Consider the following 23,030-nt stretch of genomic DNA (forward strand, 5'->3'; position numbering starts at 1 on the left):
ACAAATATCCATTCATATAAATATACGAACACAACAATTACATAGATAGAGTAAAAAATGTTAGTTCTTTACCTTGAAAATGTATTCTGGATTTAATATTATGTCATATTATTACTATAGCTATTAATTATAATTACTAATATCTAATATGTATGTACATAATTGAAATACAAAAATTATATTTCAAATTTCGCGCAATACTGAAATGGTAATTACGTGCTCGATATTCTACTAAAAGTTATATGTTTTGTGGTTCATTGGTGAACACTGAGCAGTTGTATTATGTATTTTTATTCTTGTCGTTAAGTTAAACTACTTGTTTAACACCGACACAATCAAAACATGAGATTATCGGTGAATTTATATTTGGTATCTTTTTAAGTTATAAAATATGTGGAATCATATTTTCAACAGAATTTTCAGTGAATAGTAATGTGAAAACATTTAAACAGTGAGTGTTTAGTGTTTAGTTTCAATTGAACGCTGTAATAAAGTTTGAGGTTAAATGTTAAACAATGAGTTAAACTAAGTTATCCGTAATTCTTGAAGAGTATTTAAAAATTGAATAATGAAAATATGTCCTGTGAGTCGTCTAAAGATCGGCAGAAAAACGAAATCGAGGTTCTGAAGGTACGTCATGATATAAATAGATAAAAATTTATTTATTTAATGTTGTATGTTTTTTGTATCATAATGGAATATACGCATTTATTTCTAGTAAATTAAATTTTATATGACTTTTTATGTAATTTATGAATAGATAAAGATTCAGATTTTCGTATTTTATACATGCACCTACAAATTATTCGTATTTTTTTCTAAATAAAGGATGTATAATAAATATAAATGTATTCCGATGAGTGTAGTGTATGAATATGTTCGAATTTAATATGAGTATAAATATAAATGGATTAAAATGATATAGGAAATAAAATTACATTATAACAAATAAAATTGGGGAAGGAATATATATCTATATTAATATAATTGGTGCTGAATTGTAATTTTATTTATACTGCTTATGTTTTGTCTATATATTGTTTATATTATTTATAACATATACATAACTGTGATTATTATACACATACATATACACTGATAGGAAATCATTTGATCTTTACATGAAGTTAAATAATATCATTTATATAAATAATTTTTGATAATTTAATTTTTAAAATGAATAGTTAATTGTATTATAGTTTTGTATACTAACGTGGAAAAATATTTTGAAATCAATGCCTTTATTTCTATAGCATATTTTTCAAGTATTTTTAAAGCTAATAAAGAACATAAATAACGAAAATGAATATAAATCATCTTTATTTATTGGTTCTTATTTAAAATTACTAGTTTTGCTTCTAGTTTAAGCATGAAAATTTAGTTTGGATTATTTTGTGGAAATTACAAGTTATGATTGATTTATGTAAAGCCATTAAAGTAGTTAGTTAAGAATGTAAAAATTCACCAGAATCCATATTTTCTTTTTAAGTGCATTTGACTCTGTACTGTAATGTATTTATACATGGATTTGTTTAGAAATAAAATTCAATTTTTGTTTAAAGTAACGATTAAAAGTAAAAGCTAATACTCCTATGGTTTGAATATCAGAGTACTGATCAATGTTTTATATATTTACATTTAATGTTAATATTTATGGCTTTCACATATCTCGGAGCACATTATTACATATTTTGGCACGCAAAACATATGGTAAAACTAAATGTATTTTGTATAAAATGTTTGAAGTTTATATACAATGTCAAATAAAAGTATTTGCACAGCTTGGATCTTTGTATGAAATTCTTTGTAAATCTGTAAAAAATGTGATTCTCTATTTAATATTTTTGTAAAGTATAACTGTCAACTCTAAAGTTCAAGTATACCATGAATCATGAATTTTAGAAATAGTTATAATAAAGAAAAAAATAAAATACACATACACGTCCATTTTAACTGAAATAATTTTGAAATTTTCAGTAAAACAAAAATATTGACTCACTTTAAAAATTTGTTATAACGTGTATTTTACTTAAATATTTCCAATGTTAGCACACTTGTTATATCGCGGGAAGTTTTTCCATCCAAACTGATCGTCATTTATTAAAGTTAGAATATTTTGTAAAATGAAGAAAAACTGCTGAAAGAAAGATTGTATTAAATTTGCACCCAGTAATAATTCGAAGAACACTCAAAACTATTAGATATGAACTAAGAGTTGCAAGACGAAAACCATGGATTAGCAAAATTAATAAAAAAAAAATTGTTAAAGTTCGCTATTAATTATGTGCACGAAAATACAGCATTCCGACAAAATATAGAGCAAAATAAATTTATTATTTTTCAATGTGATGAACGGGTTTTAGTTAGAAAATCGAATAATAGATTAGATGAAAAAATTGTTCAAACCATCAAACAAGGGGATGGTGGAGCACTTATCTGATGTAGGAGAGCTTCTTTTTATTGAAAATACCATGGACAAATATGATTATTTAAATATTTTAAAATAAAAGCGTGGAAAAATGAAATTTAGGACAAGATTATTATTTTTAACAAGATAATAATCTTAAACACACAACTTATATTGTTAGACAATAGATCATTTTTAATACGCCGCATATCTTAATGACTCCTTCACAATCCTCAGTCCTAAATCCTATTACATTATATTACGTCTAAGCTAGATCTGGAGAAACTACTCCTTGAAGAATATAAAAAAGAAGAATCTAAAAATTTGTACATTCAACATATAATCGTCTGAAAGTTCTTATAAAAGAAAGGATTGCATAATAAATATTAAATAAAATGTTATAATAGATTTATGCTACAAGATCGTAAGTGTGCCTTTTTTCCACCGAAAACGGACCCTTATGTGCATTTTACTTTTTTTTCTTTATTATAACTATTTTAAAAATTTATGATTTATAATATACATAAACTTTAGAGTCGACGGTTATATTTTACACAAAAATCAAATAGGGAATCACATTCTTTACAGATTTACAAAGAACTTTATACAAAGATCCGAGTTGTGCCAATAATTTGCAGTACCGTATGTAAATTTTTATGAAAATGTATCAGTATTTTACAACATAAATCAACAATATAATTTTTATTATATTTTACAAACAAATACTCTTTTTAATGTTGTTTACGTAGTTAAATTTCTTGTTTAAAAACGAGCAATGTTTACATGAGTATAGTTGCCCTAAACCTAATATTTTACAAGATACCCCATGAAGTATATTCCCAATCTCCAACTTTGGAGGCTACTTACATAAATGCTGGCATCTAAAAAACATATATAAGTCAAATATTTTTCGAAAAATGTATCATTCTTAAGTTCTATTAAAATCGACGGTTTATTGTTCTTATAGAGCATCTTTGGAGATGAACTTCGCGATTTACGTCATGAAAAAAATAGACGGAAATGGCAACCATTAGACATAGTAATCACTTTGATGCCTCAGAAAGGCATGTCAGGTCCAGCTAAAGTGTATGCACAAATTGATCTACACGTAATGTGCAGTGATAAGTATCCCGATGAGTAAGTATAATATTAATTCTATGACATTCCTAAGCTATAAATCTTTTGTTTTACGGATCACTATGATCTAAAACAATTGTAAAAAATGAGTGAGAAAGCAGCAGATTTAGGATCTTTCCTCATTATATTCGTATTTTCTTTTTTTTATGTATAGTTTTATACCTTATATCTTATTTATATGAAGTAATAGAAAACATTTGTTATTGATAATAGAGTTCTATAACATATTTTACAATTTATATATACACACGTATAACATGTCCCTTTTTATCGACGTTCAAAATTTCGTTCGACATTCAATTGTTATGTTGGAAACCAGATTAACTCTTTGACTGCCACGTTGGTCATATATGACCAGTCACAGTTTCGCTTGTGACGCCACGGTGGCCATTGGTGACCGGACCGCTTGAACTTCTTACAATTGTAATAATTGAATGAAAATTGACAGTTAGGGCATTTTGAATATAACCGATAAATAGGAGATACTTTGAAATAAAAAGTGCCCCATTAAACAATTAAACATTTTTATTAGAACATCAATAAAAAAAAAAAAATGACAACAAATCTTGCATCTAAGGGTGCATTGTGTTTGTATCCATATCTTTGAGGATTAATCTACGAATATTATTATAAGCATACCTTAGAAAATAATCGTAAATGCTGCTTTATAATCATATAATTGAAGTTAGAAGTGTGAAGATATCTTATCATTATGTATAGAATGAGCAAATACCGTTTACTAATATCTTCTACACGTTTCAACAATATATTCTGGACGTCTTGCTTACGACGAAATAACGAATGCGAATGGTTTGTTGAAATAAACGAAGCCTTGTTATAATACGTCGCTATCAAATGTTACCAAGGCGCCATGGTGGTCACCCGTGGCCACCAATAAAATAAACGGTCCATAGGGGAACAATGTTGTCTTACATCTTCAATTTATTATTATTTTGCCATTATATGCTTTGAATAATAAAAATACTCCCGTGGCATTCTGAGCGAAACATGTGATTTCGGCGTGGTAGTCAGTGTTAAGGAAAAATTCGCTATAATGCAATAATATTCGTAATAATAAGTATTGAATGTTAATCCTTTCGCTACGGCGGGTCGGTCCGCCACTGAACTGGACGCCGCGCCGAAAGTGTACACATTGCGCGTGGACAGTTTATCTTGAAAGAAAAGGGACTTTTCTTTAAAACAATATACTTATAATTTCTACATAAAAGACATAAACTTATTTAATGGGTATAAAGAATCTGACCAATGATTGAAAATAGTGAAAGAATAATATACAGTTGTTAATTTAATTTAATATGATATGTTTCGAAACATGGAAACACGCACAACCCAACATCACATTCTTGGCATTAGTAACGAGATTCTCATCTCTTATTGTTTTTCGCACACACAACACACCTTCGTGTGATCTATTTTTTCCTGTAGCTTCATCAAGTGAAGGAAAATGTCTTCCGTTGAGTCTTGATAAGTAATTATTTCCGAGTGTAATAAGATGACGGGATGTTTTTTCTGATATTTCTTTCAAATTTGATCTATTAATTTCAGTTGAAATTTTGCAATTGATATTGTTTTGTTGGTTTCCAATTTGTATAGACAATATGAATTCCATAAGCACATATCAATCATATGGAAGAAATATTTTTTGTAGCATTTTGTTGTTTTGCGGGTAGAATTTATAGTGTTGATGATCATGTCTGTCCTGTCTATAGCACCCATCAATTTATCATAGTCGTATACGCAAGATGGTTTCTGTAAAATTTCTTATGCACTGTAGTGTTTTGGTACATCCACAAATTCTTCTGTATGTATTGTTGAAATCATGAAAACCTCTTTTTTATCGTGCCATTTTATGGCTAACATATTTGCAGACGAGCGGAAGCTTCTGGTTTCACGTCCTTAGACCAGCCAACATCTTGACTGGTTTTCCGTTCTTTCATCAGTCATCATCTTAACTTGCTATTTACACTTCGCTGAGAACATATCTACTCGTACCACGCGTAAATACTTAAATCTTAAAGGTTGTTGAAATAAAGCGTATATTTTAACCTATTAACTAAGTGTTATCATCATTTCAACCACCTCTATTATCTTAACCGAAATAAGGGATCGACTGATTCGTAGTATCGATTATCGTATCGTAAAGAGAATTTACTACTCTCGTTGGCGCTATGTACCGTGTCTCTCCGCGAACGGTCGAACATTTGGTCCTTCGAGTCGGATTCATATGCACTAAACCGTTAAATGAAACAGTGTACACATCAGTGACATAGCAGCCCTACCTAACACCAATCAAACAGTGCCACGTGACTCCACCATTATCATTAACGCAGCAAGTCCCAACAAGCAGAGGATCAACTTCGAGAAGGAAACATCTTCAACGCGAAACACACCCACGCAACCTCCCGCTACATAGTAACGAGCAGCAACCTTTTTCTTTTTTTTTTTTTTTTGTACATGGAGAAATCCTCATGGACACTCAGCTGTTGAGCAGTGTCGAATTCTTACCAATTAAAACTCCACGATGGCCTGCCTACGCGTATGACAGGATTGCCCCGGGACCTCTTGAGAATTACTGCCGGTGCACTCTCCGCATCCTCTTGATCGAGCCAATCCTGCAAATTTCCCTAATAAATTAATTTGACGCTAGGGGAGACCATTGTCCTGCTAGTCGCGGCCTGAGCGGAGCGATGGTGGAGCGGCCCTGAGCCGCCTGACCGCCATCACCCTCCACCGCGTTACCCTACAAGAGTGAGAGTTTCTCTCTCTCTCTCTCTCTCCCTCTCTGCCCGCTCCTTTACGAGCATAACTTGCTCGCAGAAGGAGCGGACAGCCTCGTACTCCTGCGGCCCGCCCAGCATCATCTCCACGATCACCGATGAGGCCAATCTCTCACCTATGACGAGACGCAGGGTGTAGCGGAGCAGCTCTCATGCCGGACAAAGGTCTTGGAGGCTTCCACGCCTCGATGTTCGCCTCCTTTGTTGATCAGCTAAGACCGCCACTGGACCCACGCATCCTCCTCGACGGTTCTCAGGTCGTCTGGGACCGCCTGCTCGGCCGCGTCCTCCCTGGGGTCCAGCGCTCTCAAGTGGGTATATCTCCGCTTGAGTGCCAACGCCCGGAGCTCCCACGGAGGAAACGCGGCCAGAATAGTCGCCGACGCGTGCGACACCGTTCGGTATCCACTGACGATTCTGATGGCGATCACCCTGTGCAGCCTTCTTAGGAACAGGATGCTGCGGCGACTCACCATCAGATCGTCCGCCCATACCGGAGCCCCGTACATCATTCGGACCGAACGACGCCCTCATACAGTCGGCGCACCGCGACTCCCGCCCCGCCGATGTTCCGCAGCAGGCCGCACAATGCTTTGGCCGCCGCCGACATCTTCGGGACCAGGGAGTCGAAGTGCGGCCCTAACGTCCACTGGCTGTCGATGATGAGACCCAGATACTTCATTCGCGATCTCACCCCGACAGCTTCCCCTGCCATGTTTATGCTGAGACCAGACGGAGGAGTCCCTCGCCTGTTCTTGTCGTAAAACCAGATGGCTTTCGTGCCAACACGGCACTTGCCCCAACATGTGTCGCTCCAGATGGGCGGCGACGACTCTCTCGAGGAGCTTGCCGACATCGTCCAGCAGGTATATCGGCCGGTACGCCGTCGGTGAGGTCGTCGATCGACCCTCTTTATGGAGCAAGACCAGCCTCACTGTCCACTGTAGACTCCCTCCCTCAGACATCTCCTATAGAGGCATCGAAGTTTGGGAACCATGACCCCCATCGCTTCCCCCAAGATTCGGCCCGGGATCTCGTCTGGACCCGGCGCCATGTCGCGGGAGGCCATTCTTCTGGTCGCCTCCCACAGCTCTTCTTCCGTGACTTCTCAATCGTCTGTCCACTCCACCGTCCGGGTTGTTTCCCGCGACTATTTCTCCGCGATGTCCTCTTGCGGGGGGGGGGAGCATCCCGACGACCTCCAGTAACATCTCCGTCGTAGCCGTGGGGTCCTTCGCGCGAAATTTTTGCGTCACCGTCCTGTATGGCCTTCCTCATAGGTCGGACTTGACTGCTTCGACTAAGTCCGACCAGGCACTTCGCGATTTTGATCTCCTTTTGCAGCGAGCGCCGTAGTAATGCTAGTAATATGAAATAAAATAGACTGCACATAGGAGTCTGTTCAACATTGTATATATTGGGTTGGCAACTAAGTGATTGCGGATTTTGTCATTAGGTGGTATTGACTATAGTTTGAATCGCAATTTTTCATGACTAGCTAATCTGTAAATATGTAGTTGTTCTCGAAATTTTCTATACTATGTCAATACATTTGTTGTATATTTTATAATGAAATATTAGTCCTCAATAAAATATGTTACATATATCTGAATTGGAAGCTAAATGGTTGTTAAATATTAAATTGTCCCAAAAGTTTATTTCATTTTATAAGGAAATAGTAGTTGCACAATATTTTTTGTTTCATATTATTTTATTGAATTGTGTGTATTGTCTATTACAAAATGAATCAGACATAATTCGATAAAATAATATAAAATAAAAAATGTTGTGCATCTGTTATTTCCTTATAAAACGATACAAACTTTGGAACAATACTTTAATACTTTAATAAAGACGATTTTTAATTTGAAATTAGACCGAAAAAATTTTGATTAATATGCAAAGTCTGGACATTTCCAGACATTATACACACGTGCCTGCATGTTATACATACACACACACACACATACATACATAGATATAAACATGTTTCGGAAATATAAATATGAGAATTGTGCAAGGTAGGATAATTGTGAAAATAGATCGGTGAAATTTAATGTTTAAATTTTAGACTTTAATATAATTTAATCAAATATGAATGTATATTAAATCTAATCGATATAACTTAAAGTTATATGATCTTTACTACGAAAACTGTTTTTACGCTTTTTATTACATAACTTGCAGAGTACCAAACATAGAGTTGGAAAATAGCAGAGGCTTATCTCATCAACAAGTTGCAGTATTATATACCGAATTAGTGGAGCTAACAAAACAATTACAGGGAGAAGTAATGATCTTTGAATTAACGCAACATGTTCAGAAATATTTACACGAGAATAATAAACCAAGTTACAGTAGCTTTTATGAAGAAATGGTTTCACGACGCCAAGAAAAGATCGAATATGAAATGTTGGAAAAGCAGTTGAAAGAAGATAAAGAAAGACAGGTTAGATACGCACATTATATAAATCATATTGTAATAAAATGAATAGCTGAGATTACTGTCTAAGCTTATTGTCCTACATCATTCTGTACTGCAACAATCTATTCCTTCAAAAGGGCAAATTATATGAATCAATGAATATAAATAAATTACTACATTACAAGGATGTTTGACCTGCCAGTTTTATAAAAACACATAATTTAAAAAAATGCGATTTTTACGAATTTTGAATCGATCATTTTATTAATGTAACTTACGATGAAACGAGTAAAACATATTCTGTAATTCTCGTATTCTATCTATTATAAAATCAGTAACTTCTAAAATAATTATCTTTGTTGTGATTATAAATCGTCGAAAATTAAAAATTAAGAACCATGAAAGTTTAAGTGCCATATGAATATGAGAAATCTTTATTAATTTTAATTTTTGTGATTACCTTACTGTTCTTACAAATTAATTTTGCATTATGATAAAAATAAATATTTTGGTATTTTGAATATTTTTGTTCAAGGATTCTATTGTAGAAAATAAATTAAATATGTGTATTTGAAAATATTGCGTAATAATCGCTGATTGTAAAAAATCATAAATATATGACGAAGCAATTGTATACAATTTGTTATTTTTAAAGTTGATACTTTTTTCACAATATTTTTGTATTAATTTTAATTTATAAATCTAATAATCTAATTTATTTAAAAGTAAAGTTACATATTTTTCAATTAATTTAAATTATCCATTAGACACGTACAAATTATTAAGTATAGATACAGCGAAATTTTAATATTACATTTTATAATAATTATAATTCATATGAGGATACAAATAGGGTGGGATAATAACTTTAATCACTTTGAATATCTCTGAAGGAAGCCATAAGAATTTTCTTATAAGCGGAAGGTTTCCGGAGATTTCGAGATCACTTCCATTTCTTTAATTACTTACCGATACTTCTTTAAGTACATTGTTATTGAAAAAAGGCAAACGAATCAAGCGGTAAATTTGGCGACCCTTCGACACTTTCAACTGACAACGGTTCGATATGGAGATTTAAAAGACACCAAGCAATGATATAGAGTCAAAATTTGTCAAAGATATCCTACAATGCCTTAAATACTAAAATATACATAGACCACATCTAGACCACATTTACAAAATGGATGAAACATCTTTGTTGTGAAAAGCTCTTCTAGATCGAACGTTAATTCGTACGATTGAAAAAAGGGCATTTGAAAGCCAAATACAAGAAGATCGAGTAACGGATTTTGTGTAAATGCAAGTGGAGTTTATAAACTACATCTTTTTATTCATAGATACGAGAAACCGAAAGCGCTCAAACATGTCAAATGAATTACCCGTTATGTCCAAAACTAAGAAACAGACTTTGATGAATTGCAATGTATAATATTTGCTGATTGTTTGTAAAATCATTCCAAATCCATTGTAAAAAGTTCAGTTGGAAAAATGAACTTGCAGACGAATATCGTTATTAGCATGCAATTGTGTCTCTCATATTCCAACACTGGATAGATTAAATACCGACTATGATGTCGACGTCGTGTACCTTCTTGAAAATACCACAAACTCCTTCTTTCAACCGAGGAACCAGAAAATAGTAACAAAATTCAACACTTCTATTCATCATCGTACGCTAAGAGAAATCTTAGATTTTCCTCACACTGATTTGTTAAAAAAAGCTTGAGACGATATATTACCCTTTAATAATCAGTTTTCATGGGAGCGATTGCTAAACAACGTTATGAAGAAAGAAACCATAAAGCAAGAAACAGAGGTGGAGCATGTTTCAAATATATTCAGTATTACTGGGGTCAAAGAAATAATTGCCACGATTATTCAGTAAATAGTGTCCGTAGATGAAATTCAGAAATGGTCTTATCTTATCGATCTGTGAATAAATTGAAGATGAAGTACAACAAACGGAAAATGGAATGATAAAAAACAGCGTCATCACCAAATCAGAAAAGAAGCCGTTGTTAGACAAGAAGGAAACCAAACACATTAATTTATTACTATATGCCGGAAGTCAGACACCGTATATATAATTGCAAGTTAATAAACTGAAACTCTACTATGAACAAATGTGCCTAAAGAATCTTAAAAAACTGTCCTAGGTGAAGAAATGTATCCTCGACAAAGATGCGAGTAATTGCATAAAACGGTGGTAAGTAATAGCTTCTTAAATAATTAATTATTTCACTATATGTGTATATATATATATATTTGTTCATACATACTTGTTACCAAATTTTTTATATCAACCCGACTTAAGAATTGGACAACGTTTGATGTAGTACATACTTGAAATGAAAGATACTTAGAGGGTTGCATTTCAATTCATTCTTATCCGGAAAATTGTACTTATCCACTGATAATATTTTGATGAATGTAACATATCAAATTTAAAAAAAAAAACTAATTCTTCTGATGAAATGATTCATGCTTTGCGTTTATCTTATATGTATACATATATCGTAGGACTAAAAAATATGCAAAGATATATACAAGATATTACACAATTGGTTCAAGCTATAAATCTAAAATAGTAAAAAATAAACAAAATTAATTGAATGATGGATGACTCGGTAGATATGTCCATTCTGGAAGTGTAGGTGTTCTGAAGATTTTAGTTATACATAACTAGATATGACTGTAATTTTTTGTACATAATTTATTATACAAATTAAGATGCATCGTATTAAAGATAAGGAAAACATGAACACAAGAATACAGCGTTACTTCTTTCGCATTTGTCGTACCATAAATTCTATAAACCTCGTCAATGCCGAGGCCCTCTCGGACGGTCTCACTGGCGGAAATAGTAATTTTAATAATAACTATATTCGTCAATTTATAAAAAAATCTATAAATTTTCATTGAAAAAACTCATTTCGATAATACTGCAATTACAATTATTTTAATTAATAAACATGGCAAGTCAAACATCCTTTTACTTTTCTTGTTTTTAATGTTCAAATTACAATTTCTGTAGGTTACTACTATTCTACTTATTAATTATATTATTATTGATCATTTCAAAAATATATCTGTTTTAATTCAGATATTGTATCTACAAAAATAATTGCAGGTATTGCAGGATGAAATCCAAAAAAGGCAGGAAGCTTTAAAAGCTGAACTTCGAAATCGAAAAGAATCTATTCGTTTATATTGTGATCGATCAAATAATCCCTCTCAATCAATACCATCATCTCCGCAAGAGAGATCGCGGATTTATTCTCGAAGAAGATGTGCTAGTAGTTCTGAAAGTTCTGACGGTTTTCTGTGCGAACATAGGGGCACAAAATTATTACACTTTGATCATAATAAAGGTATATACTTTGGTAGATAACTTTAGTCTGTTGTCTCAAACTTGTGTATTAAAAAAATAATTCAATTTTACTAATTTTTATAACGTATAATAATTATAGGTGAACGACAAGTGTACAGAGCAAAATGTATGGGTCATAGTACTAAGGGATCGGTCGTTTATGCAGGTGTGGATATGACAACTGGAGAATTGTTTGCAATTAGTGAATGGACATTAAAAGTAAATAATAAAATTGAAGAAAATAATATTCAACATATCATGAAACAAGTAGGGAGTTTAGAACAAGAAGTAAATCATTTACATAAATTACATCATCCAAATCTTGTACATTATTTAAATATGAAGTATCTGCAGGAGGAAGATGATGTACTTATTTATGTTCTTCAAGAATTTGTGGTAGGTATGATGATATTTAGTTATAATTCAGACCAAAGATACAGTATTTGTAATTATAATTATTTGAATTAATTTTTCTAAAAGTGAGTAAATTGAAGAACTATGTAAAATATAAGGGACTTCGTAAAATTCGTATAATGCGGATTCGTATAACATCACACTCATAGTCCATATACATAATACATGTGGTTCCTATCATATAAAGCTGTTTCCTATAACATGGAACCTATCCCTTGCGTTATACGGAGGCCCACTGTATTGTATGAAATATATTTCCTGAAATAAGTTTCACTAATTAAGTTAAATAACTTAAATTTTATACGTTTAAATAAGCCTTATTCTACAGCTATTTTAACATTTTAATATTTATGATAAAGTTCATTTATTTCAAAAAAATTATAAAATTATTATATCTGTAAATACAAATACAAACATACATTTTCTAATAATAGCAACTTTTATATAACATAATTTGATCGTTCCAATAATATGAATTGATTTAATTTTTATGATTTAATTTTTTAAGAACTAAAGTTTCATGTATGCTATCATATATGTTAATTATCGGATTTTAGATAGGTACGAGTTGCTCCTTTTTTTTACTGGAAAATATCGCAGTAGACATCGATTTCCTGCGATATTTGGCAACTGGCATCCTTTCTGCTTTAAGATATCTCCATGAGAATAATGTTGTCCACAAAGATCTACGTGATACCAGTATCTATATTGATAACACAGGAGTAGTTAGATTATCAGATTATTCTTTAAATAAAAGATTGTCTGATATTTATCAGACATGTACAATAATCAAGCCTGAACCAGATTTTCCAAGTGTACAAGGCAGAGGTGGAAAAAAGACAGATATCTACCGTTTTGGTGTTCTTATGTTTTCTTTATTAAAAGGAATCATAGTTTCTGGAGATAAAATTGATCCAACAAAAATTGTACAGGTGTGTTTCTCTACATACAAATACAAATAATCGGAATATTTAATATAACATATAAATAAAAAAGAAAATTTAATATAGCTAAATATACAACACATAGAAAGAAATTATTATAATAAAAAATATTTGAGGGTAACCAAAAAGACTTAATTTATTAAATATAATAATATTTATTGTACTCTAGACTACATGTTTATTACACGGACGTTATTTGGCATACTTTACAATTTAAATGTAGAGACCTATGCCTTTATTTAGTAAACATACAATCAATTTCACTTTACAGTTTAGTAATAAAGCTTTATAGATGTGAAATGCAGACGTTTGCTAATGAGTAATTATGCATTTTATTTCAGTAAAATTTTAAGTAAAAGGTTTAAATAAGAAATTACACGTTAACAGATTCTTTATTTATTCTACGCTTCAACTTTAACAAAAATTGATAATATCATGTATTTATATGATGTATATGACATGTGCATGTTGTTAAAAAATTCCTATTACCTCTGTTTAGTTAATACGAATAATAATCAAATGATATTAGATATGAAATACTAGTTATATTATTTTGTCTTCAGACTTGAATCTGTTCATTATGTACATTTTGTAAACAATATAATTTCCACAGCACGCCTATAAATAACCAAATTAAATACTAATTTAAAGCAAATGATTTCTATCTAAGTATAATTGTTTTAAATAAATATTTAAGTAAGAAGAAACAAATGAATCACATTTTACTCATTTCTTCTCATAAAGGAATCAATTTTTTAATTGTTTTAGCTTGATCTTCAAGATTTCTTATCAAAGTGCCTTATCAATGATGAAAGAAAACGTTGGTCAGCCGAACAACTGTTACAACATTCGTTTATAAAGGCGCCTTTAACCCATGCATTATCGCCCCCAAAAATACCAAGGAGAGATGAACAAGAGAATCATGAACCAGAAGAACCAGATACAGATATTAGACAATATGTACCTCCATTAGGAGGTCATTCAAGAATTACAAATGAATTCGAAATTCTTGAATGGCTTGGTAGAGGTGCTTTCGGCGATGTTCTAAAAGTGAAAAATAAATTAGATGGTGGAATTTATGCTATTAAAAGGATAGAATTGAACCCAAAAAATAAACAACTTCACAAAAAAATTACCAGAGAGGTGAAATTGTTATCTCGGATGAATCATGAAAATGTAGTACGATATTACAATTCATGGATAGAAAGTGCTATAATAACTGATGAAGTAGAAGAACATGCATCCATGACATTTTCTGAAAAAAAGAGTCCAGAGCTGCTTAATGTAATTGTTATATCTATATTATTTTATTACATAATTTTTTTAATTTGATCATTGGATTCCTAGATATTTGAATTTGAAATTTAATCGTTAAAATTTTATTTTATTTTCTATTTGTTTTCCTAAACATTGTGATAGCCTGTATCTGTTTCATTTTTAAATAGTAATATAATATTTAAGATTTTATGTAGTAACTAATTTCTTAACTTGTAGTGTGTTACATACCATGTAATGATTTATAAAAATCTACTTTTATATAAATATTAGATTGTCCCAAAAATTTCTTTCGTTTTATAAGGAAATAATTCTGTTGTTCCATTCTAACAAAATGGATGATACATAATTTAATAAAATAATATAAAACAGAAAATGTTGTGCATTTATTATTTCCTTATAAAACAAAAGAAACTTTTGGGACAACCTAATAATTAATTTTGATATCAGATTAATCTATAATTATCTTCTAGCATTTAATAACGGATGATATTGAAAAATTAGCACCACCAATACACGAGGTTGAATGGAATGTTTCATACAAATCTCGAACAAATACAACACTTCCAGCTGACAGCGATGAGGATAACAGTGATGCATCGAGTGACACTGACAGTGATGAAGATTGTGCGTTTTTGTAAGAGATTCATTTTTGAAATGATGATTTGTAGGTGACATATCTTTATATTACAAAAATACTTTCTCATAAAAATAAATCATGAGTTTGGAAATATATAAAGATTAAAATTACATACATTTTATTCTAAAACAAAAATATTAGTGACAGAATTGTTTACATTCAAGAAACAGATTCTTTTTTGAATAGATATATAAATAGGTACGAAATTTACGTATCAAGTGTTAAAAATCTAAAATTAACAAACAAATTAACAATTAATTTCCATTCAATTATACATTCCAAAATTTAGAAAGCATACAATAATTTATTACTTTATATAATTAATTTATTAGAATAAAAAAAGGAAAAAATTATGTGTAATTGAACATATCTTAAAGTATAGAATAAGATGTATAATTTTTGTCCATAGGAACTTAAAAATTAAGCATATTGAAGTATATATTCACAACATATATACATATATAATTTATATTAATCAAACCTTATGTTGTTACAAATAATTTGTAACAAATTTTCCAGAATGCAGAATCTTCTGAGAATGGATTCTTCCGATAGTATAGAATTTGTAGGAGATACAAACTATCAAACATCTGCATCAAATATAAAAAGTGATGAAAATGGGGATATGAATGAATCAAAAGAAACAGTCAGAGAAATTCAATTTATGTATATTCAAATGGAATTCTGTGAAAAAAGTACTCTTCGGACAGCAATTGATAATGGAGTTTATGAAGATCAAGAAAGAGTGTGGAGATTATTTCGAGAAATTGTGGAAGGTCTAGCACATATTCACCAACAAGGAATGATACATAGAGATCTAAAACCAGTAAATATATTTTTGGATAGTAATGACCATGTAAAGATCGGAGATTTTGGTTTAGCAACTACAAATATACTTTCATCCTTTGTACAAACAATGGAAACTGATAAAGAATCTCAAGGTTTTGAAAAAGGTAAATATCTTTACAACGACGATATTTATGTACTATTATTCTATAGGTATCTTCACGTATATACAGGGTGTTTGACTACAAGTGTAAAAATATTTTATTGAAGCTAAAATAAGATGAAAATCAAAAATAAAAGAATTGCGTTTCCGGCTTTGCTTTTTAGAGTAGGCAGGTATAATGTTTAATCTACGATGTTCCTTACAAAACGTCGCGCAGCGATGTGTTTACACGGTTTACAAATGTCACAACCCTCTTCTCTACGACTTGTACGAGGTAAGCTGCTGCCCATGTATCGTTCGATTTGAGCATCTCTGTGCACTTCGCTGCTTAGGCTGATGCACTTTATCTTCGTGTAAGGAGGTTTGCTCGCGCACAGGGATATTTAGACTAATTTTTAATTGTCAATAACTAAAAGCAAAGCCTAAAACGTAATTTTTTTGTTCTTAATTTTCATCTTATTTTAGCTTTAAGAATCACCCCTTAAATTTTTTTACACCTGTAGTCTAACACTCTATATATAATGTATTATGTAATATATTTCAGGGATTAGTTTTGGCGCAGAAGATGTTGGATCTCTCACAGGACAAGTAGGCACAGCACTTTATGTAGCTCCAGAACTTACAACAAAAGCAGCAAAAGCTATTTACAATCAAAAAGTTGATATTTATAGTCTTGGAATAATATTGTTTGAAATGTGTTACAAACCTCTAACTACAGGAATGGAACGAATAAAAGTTTTGCTTAATTTACGATCGAAAGAAATTATACTTCCATCAGAAATACAACAAGCTGATATGTCACGACAAATTCATATCTTACGGCATGTAGTACAGATTAAAATAAATTAATTTAAAATACGTGTTAATTAATTAACGGTTATTACAGGTGGTTATTAAATCATGATCCTAGTCAACGGCCCACTGCTCAAGAACTCCTTTCTTCGGAATATTTGCCTCCTGCACGACTTGAAGAGACGGAATTGCAAGAAATGATCCGACGCACTCTTTCAAATAATCAAAGCAAAGCATATAAATATTTGATTTCATGCTGTTTTACGCAGGAAGTTAGTCCTGCAGACGATATTACTTACGATATGAATTTACCTAGTAGGGGGCATACTAACTTTATTGCTTGGAGAAAACATCAAGAAGGAGTTAAAAGCAAAGTAATCGAGGTTTTTCAGAGACATGGTGGTGTTTACTTAGGAACTCCTCTATTGATACCAAAATCGCATCAATTCTGTAGCTTTTCAACTTCCAGTGTTAAGTTAATGACTCGTAATGGAAACATTGTTTGTATCCCTCATGATTTACGCGCTGCGTTTGCAAGATACATAGTATGGAATAATGTACCACATATTAGAAGATATGCAATTGAAAGAGTCTTTAGAGAAAAAAAGGTATGACTTTACCAAACAGTTTATATCATCGTAAAATTACTCTATTAATACGAGATAAAAAAAATAAAATTTAATGTTTTAAAAGTCAACAAATAATTAAAATAATTATATAATGTTGAAAATTAATAGGGAAGAAAAACAATCAGCACAGGTACATAGCTAAGCTTTTAGAATAGTAGTTTATTATTTTGATAATAATTAAGTAAATCTAATATCTAAATACTTTAACTTTTAAATAAAGACTAGTATGAGTTCCTACAGTAAATATTTTGTAATTTCTGCTAGACAAAATTCTATGATTACAGTTTTATATTTATCTATTATTTTAAAAAATTAAAACAATTTATGTTTATTTCTTATTGTATTCTAAAAGCAATTAAGGAATAAAGCATTGATTTTTTTAAGTACTTAAATATTATATAAGTTAGCAAAGTTTCTATATTTCATATTATTTTTAGGTTTTGGGCTTTCATCCTAGAGAACTTTATGAATGCGCATTTGATATAATAGATCCTATTCCTGACAATCTTCTAATGGAAGGTGAATTAATATACATTGTCTGGGAAATCATCAATGAATTACCTCCATTGCAAGAACGAAATTTTACTATTCGTTTGAACCACACCTCCTTACTACAAGCTGTATTAATGTATTGTGGAGTAGATAAAGAAAAATATCAAGATATTTATTCAATTCTTCGAGATGCACGTGATGGAAAATTTACAAAGTTTCAAATACAGACGCATTTAATAAGTTTATGTTTGACTGATCAGGCTATGGAGACATTATTCAATTTGTTTGAAACGGAAAGTTCTGTTGCTAAAATTCATAGTGTTTTAAAAACAATTACACGAAGAAAAGGAGATGCTGCTGCTTTAGCTAGAGAAGGACTGAAGGAAATTGAGATAGTTATGGAAAATATTGAAACACTTGGAGTAAAGGTAAAAATTGTATTATATTAATAAAATCATATTTAAAATATAACTAAAATAATTATTTGTAATTAAAGAAGTTTCTTTCGTTACATATATCATCTTATAGTTTTTATTCTAAAGGTAAACATACAAATATTATATAAAGGTGTAATAAAATTTGAATTCTTTCTCTTCTTTAACAGTGGCCAGTACTGGTTGTACCTCTTCTAGTGCACAATATAAATCAACATAGTGGTATAATTTATCAAATTACTTACGAAATTAAGCGGCGTAAAAAAAAAGGTGGAGAAGAAGTAATAGCAGCAGGAGGTCGTTACGATAAAATGCTTTCTTCTTTTAAAAAAATTCTTGAACGTACAGGAATGGCCAGTAAAGAAATTAAACAATATGGCGCTGGAATTAGTATCTCACTAGAAAAACTTGTTTCTGCAGTCTCGGAAACTTCAGAATCTTTAGAATGTAGATACGGTATCGATGTTGCCATTTCTTGTATGGGCAATCATCATCGAGAAAAGGAGATGATCGATCTCTTAAAAGAATTATGGAGTCTTGGACTCAAAGTTACAATTTTAGATCTGGTTTCCCTTGAAGAAATCCTTGAATATTGTCGAGAAAACTCTATCAGTCACGTTATTCTTTTAAAAGCCGGAGAAAAAGGGAACATAAGAATTCAAAGTTGGGAACGTGACAGGTATCAAGAAAAAAGAATGAGTAATCAAGAAGTTGGAGAATTTTTTCAAAGATTAGATAATTCGATACCTGTGCTAAATAGATCTGAAAGCAAAACAGTAACAAATGATTGTTTTTTGAGTAATAACAATCCAGTTAATGTCAATATTAATTTTATTTTATCCGAAAGAGACAAACTTTCTGGTAGTTCTAGAAGAAGTCTAAAAAATTCTATGGTTGCACAGATGTCTACATATTTCCAGAGGATTTCACATAAAATCCCAATTGAAATATTTGCGTTATTTTTAGAAATGAGTGTTATAAGAACAATAATTAGTTTCTTAGAAATTGATGAAGAAGACCAAGATTTTCTAAAAAGTATACAAATTATCATAGACAAGTAAGTTGTTATTATTTATTACTTATTTATTTATAAAATCATATTAAGAAATGAAATTTAAAAAATTAATGATTCTTAATTTGGTCAAATTTTATTTCAATGCTATAAATTAAATTCTGTTTGTGTATCTGTATATAAGAAAAAGATATTATGTATAATAGAATAGAATTTCTGAAGTGCTTCTATCATAGCACAAATTTACAATATTTTTAACCCTTTGCCGTTGGATATCGCCATAGTAGCGTTATTTAAAATCTGTCTTTAAAGTCGGATGGCATCACTATGGCGATATAATCTTTTTCTGTGACAGGTAACATAGGTATATTGAAAAGATATTGTAAATATTTATTATTTTTTACCATCAATTTTTAAAGTATTTCTAAGAAATCTTGCAATTTAGTTTTTAAAAATAATTTCATTTGGATATCCAGTACATTTTTATATTGAAGAAACAATTTGTAATCAATCTTGTGTACTAAGGAAGGTAATTCAAGATATTCTCTGATATTCTATGTGCAAGATTATAATATTTGATGTTAAGTGTATTTTATCAGTATAATCCTATTCCTAAAATGATTTCTAAAAATGACAAAGAGATATAATAATAATTTTCGTATTATTGAAAGTGATGATGGCTTTGAATTTGAAATGTAGGATGAAAATATGAATATTTCTAATTTAAATAATGATAGTGAAACTAGTGACAGTAATATAATTTCTGTCAAAAAATGAAAGATAATAAAGGCTGAAAGTTATGATGAGGATGGTGAAAAGAATAAAGAGGAGCGTGCAGAAGAAATAGAAGATTTAAGTGAAAGTGGTGAAGAATATTATAGAATATTAAGCCAATTTGCCATTTACTTTTGATTTTAAAACTTCTCCATGAACAATAGAAGCACAAGTATCACAGAGTATAAAAGAACTATTGGATTTTTAAAGTATATTTTATTGATATATTGATAAAGAATATAGTACAAGAGATAAATGAGTATGCAAAAAAGAAGATAAGTGAAAAGTGCTTGTTCAAAAAATCAATTTGGTATTCGTAGGTGGATGGGACATGAAAAGTTTATAACTTATGTTGGTGTAATCTTAATATGGAAACAGTGCTATTTGCAAGTATATCAAAGTACTGATGAATCTATTCAGACATCTTCATAAAAGACAAATTCTCTCAAATTTTTTGGACAATACATCTATACATCAATCTTTCACAAGGCAAAAATCTGAGAATCTCTACTTAAAAGGCAGACAATTTTCTACAATATATCAACACAAATTTTGCAGAACATACCTGGTAAAGGCATTTGTGTACATGAATCTGTAGTAAAATTTAAAGAGAAAATAACCTTTGTAACATGCAATCCAAACAAACATGCTAAATGGAATATTAATACAAATTTAAGTATTAAAAGATGTGGAGATTGGTTATGTTTATTCAATCTTACCCTATTATAATAGTTTGTTAATTTAGAAGCCATTCAAACTAGGACTTCCGATTAATTCTCGAATTGCATTGACATTGATTAAAAAAATACTGATTAACATTCAAAATGTTGAAGGTTATTTAATAGAAGCTACTTTAAAGTATGGCACTTACTAATGAGCTGAAATTAAAAATTCATTTAACTGATACTATAATGCCAAATGGAAAATATTTTCCAACTGCAATTAAATAACTTAATTTTTTGGGAAACTCTACTGTGGCATATAAGAGAAATAATACGTTACTCTGCGCGAAAGCGCAAACGAGTTGTAACTTTTCTTACCACCTATGATGAAGCAAGAAAACAATTCATTAAAAGAAACATATATTGTGATCATACAGTAGGTATAACAAGGCCTATTATCGCTATAAATTATATGAAAAAAATACGAACAATAGGTCACGCTGACCAATATGCACCAATGTACTGTTTCCTCAAGAAATCGGGGGATATGGAAATGTACATTATCAAATCGTATGTAATATATAAAGCCATAAAATAAAATAACCATGAAAAATCGCTAATACTTACAAAATCTATAAAACTACTAATTGCAAATTAGTAGAATTATTGAAAATACAATTAGTAAAAAATTTTCGGCAAGGCCGTTCATCTAGAACGCAACCTTCAATCTCACATGCAGAAATTAAATTAAATAGTACACTTCATGTACTTCATTCAAGAAGTAAACAAGATTGTGCACTAAATTCGATCAGAAGAGTTTCAGGAGGAAGATGAGAAACATGTACCTATTGCGGTACTTGTATTCGGAAACTCCATATCGATGATTCTTTTAACAAATACCACTGATTAACTTCTCTGATTTAACAAATATTACTTTACAAAATTAAAATTTTTTAATTTTTGTACACTATAAGTAATATGCAATAAAATATATTCGTCCCAAAATAATTTTTTTATGTCAAAAGTGACATTAAATATAAACTTCAATTAATTGATAATACTACCAGAAAAATATGCCGACTGCAAAGGGTTAATACCTAATTAAAACTAATTTACAGATTTTTATTAACAAAGATTTTTGTCTGCTCTTTTAGACATCCAAGACATAAAAAGTACATAAAGGAGATATGTGAAGAAATGCAAGAAGTAAGGAAAGAGAAACAAAGACCTGTATTAATTCTATATAGTTTAATCAATAATCAATATATGACTCTCTTATAAACTAAATTTTTCTACACAAAACATAAACATATGAACATGAAATGTCATAGACGGAGAAATATTTAACTAAAGTTACAAACTGATTTTTAATAAAATAAATCATTCTTTTTTTTACATTCATTCATTTTTCTGAAATTTTTTATTCTTGTAGACCTTTCTTTGTCTTACTTTCAATAAAGCTGCAATGAAAGAGAGTAAGATAAATATAAATATTTTAAATACAATATAATTAAGAATATTTTCATTTTAATTACTGAAAAAATTGAAATAGAGCAAGGTGTTATAAAAAAATATTTGAGAATAAACTTGGTTATAATTCATTCTATGATAACGAACTTTTTTCTCCATTTTTATTATTACAAAAATTATTTAAAATTTTCCATTCATTGTAAGTATATATGTACATATATACTTACATATTATAACAGACATGAGTAAAGCTCTGTACAATATTTATAAGCATATCTTTTCGCGAAAATTATAGGTTATGCTCTAGAACAATATAATACGTAATATTACATGTAATGCGCATAATAAAAAATTTACAAAATACTTTAATAGAAAAAAAGTCGTACTGTATAAAAAGTTATTTTTG

At 30.4% G+C, this 23,030-nt stretch overlaps 1 protein-coding gene and 1 long non-coding RNA gene across 3 annotated transcripts; one reads left to right on the forward strand and one right to left on the reverse strand.

The window, feature by feature from the left end:
- The first annotated feature begins 226 nt into the window (after positions 1 to 226).
- Positions 227 to 22,547, forward strand: Gcn2 (eukaryotic translation initiation factor 2 alpha kinase Gcn2). 2 transcript variants are annotated; one of them, XM_072020499.1, is made up of 14 exons: positions 227 to 630; positions 3,375 to 3,544; positions 8,530 to 8,791; positions 11,898 to 12,138; positions 12,238 to 12,533; positions 13,109 to 13,483; positions 14,264 to 14,779; positions 15,244 to 15,407; positions 15,930 to 16,363; positions 16,904 to 17,180; positions 17,246 to 17,759; positions 18,218 to 18,700; positions 18,877 to 19,763; positions 22,309 to 22,547. In XM_072020499.1, exons 1-14 carry the CDS (start codon positions 577 to 579, stop codon positions 22,433 to 22,435), a joined length of 4,800 nt encoding a protein of 1,599 aa, XP_071876600.1. In that variant the 5' UTR covers positions 227 to 576; the 3' UTR covers positions 22,436 to 22,547. The 2 variants fall into 2 exon arrangements, with proteins under 2 accessions (XP_071876600.1, XP_071876601.1); XM_072020500.1 differs by lacking the exon at positions 13,109 to 13,483 and having other exon boundaries at positions 228 to 630.
- LOC139996254 (uncharacterized) lies at positions 22,388 to 22,961 on the reverse strand. The gene is made up of 2 exons (XR_011802180.1): positions 22,772 to 22,961; positions 22,388 to 22,614 (listed from the first exon to the last, which is right to left on the reverse strand). It is a non-coding gene; the product is annotated as an uncharacterized lncRNA (long non-coding RNA).
- Positions 22,962 to 23,030: the final 69 nt, after the last annotated feature.

The sequence above is a fragment of the Bombus fervidus genome, chromosome 17 (genome assembly GCF_041682495.2).
Source record: "Bombus fervidus isolate BK054 chromosome 17, iyBomFerv1, whole genome shotgun sequence".
Lineage (NCBI taxonomy): Eukaryota > Metazoa > Arthropoda > Insecta > Hymenoptera > Apidae > Bombus > Bombus fervidus.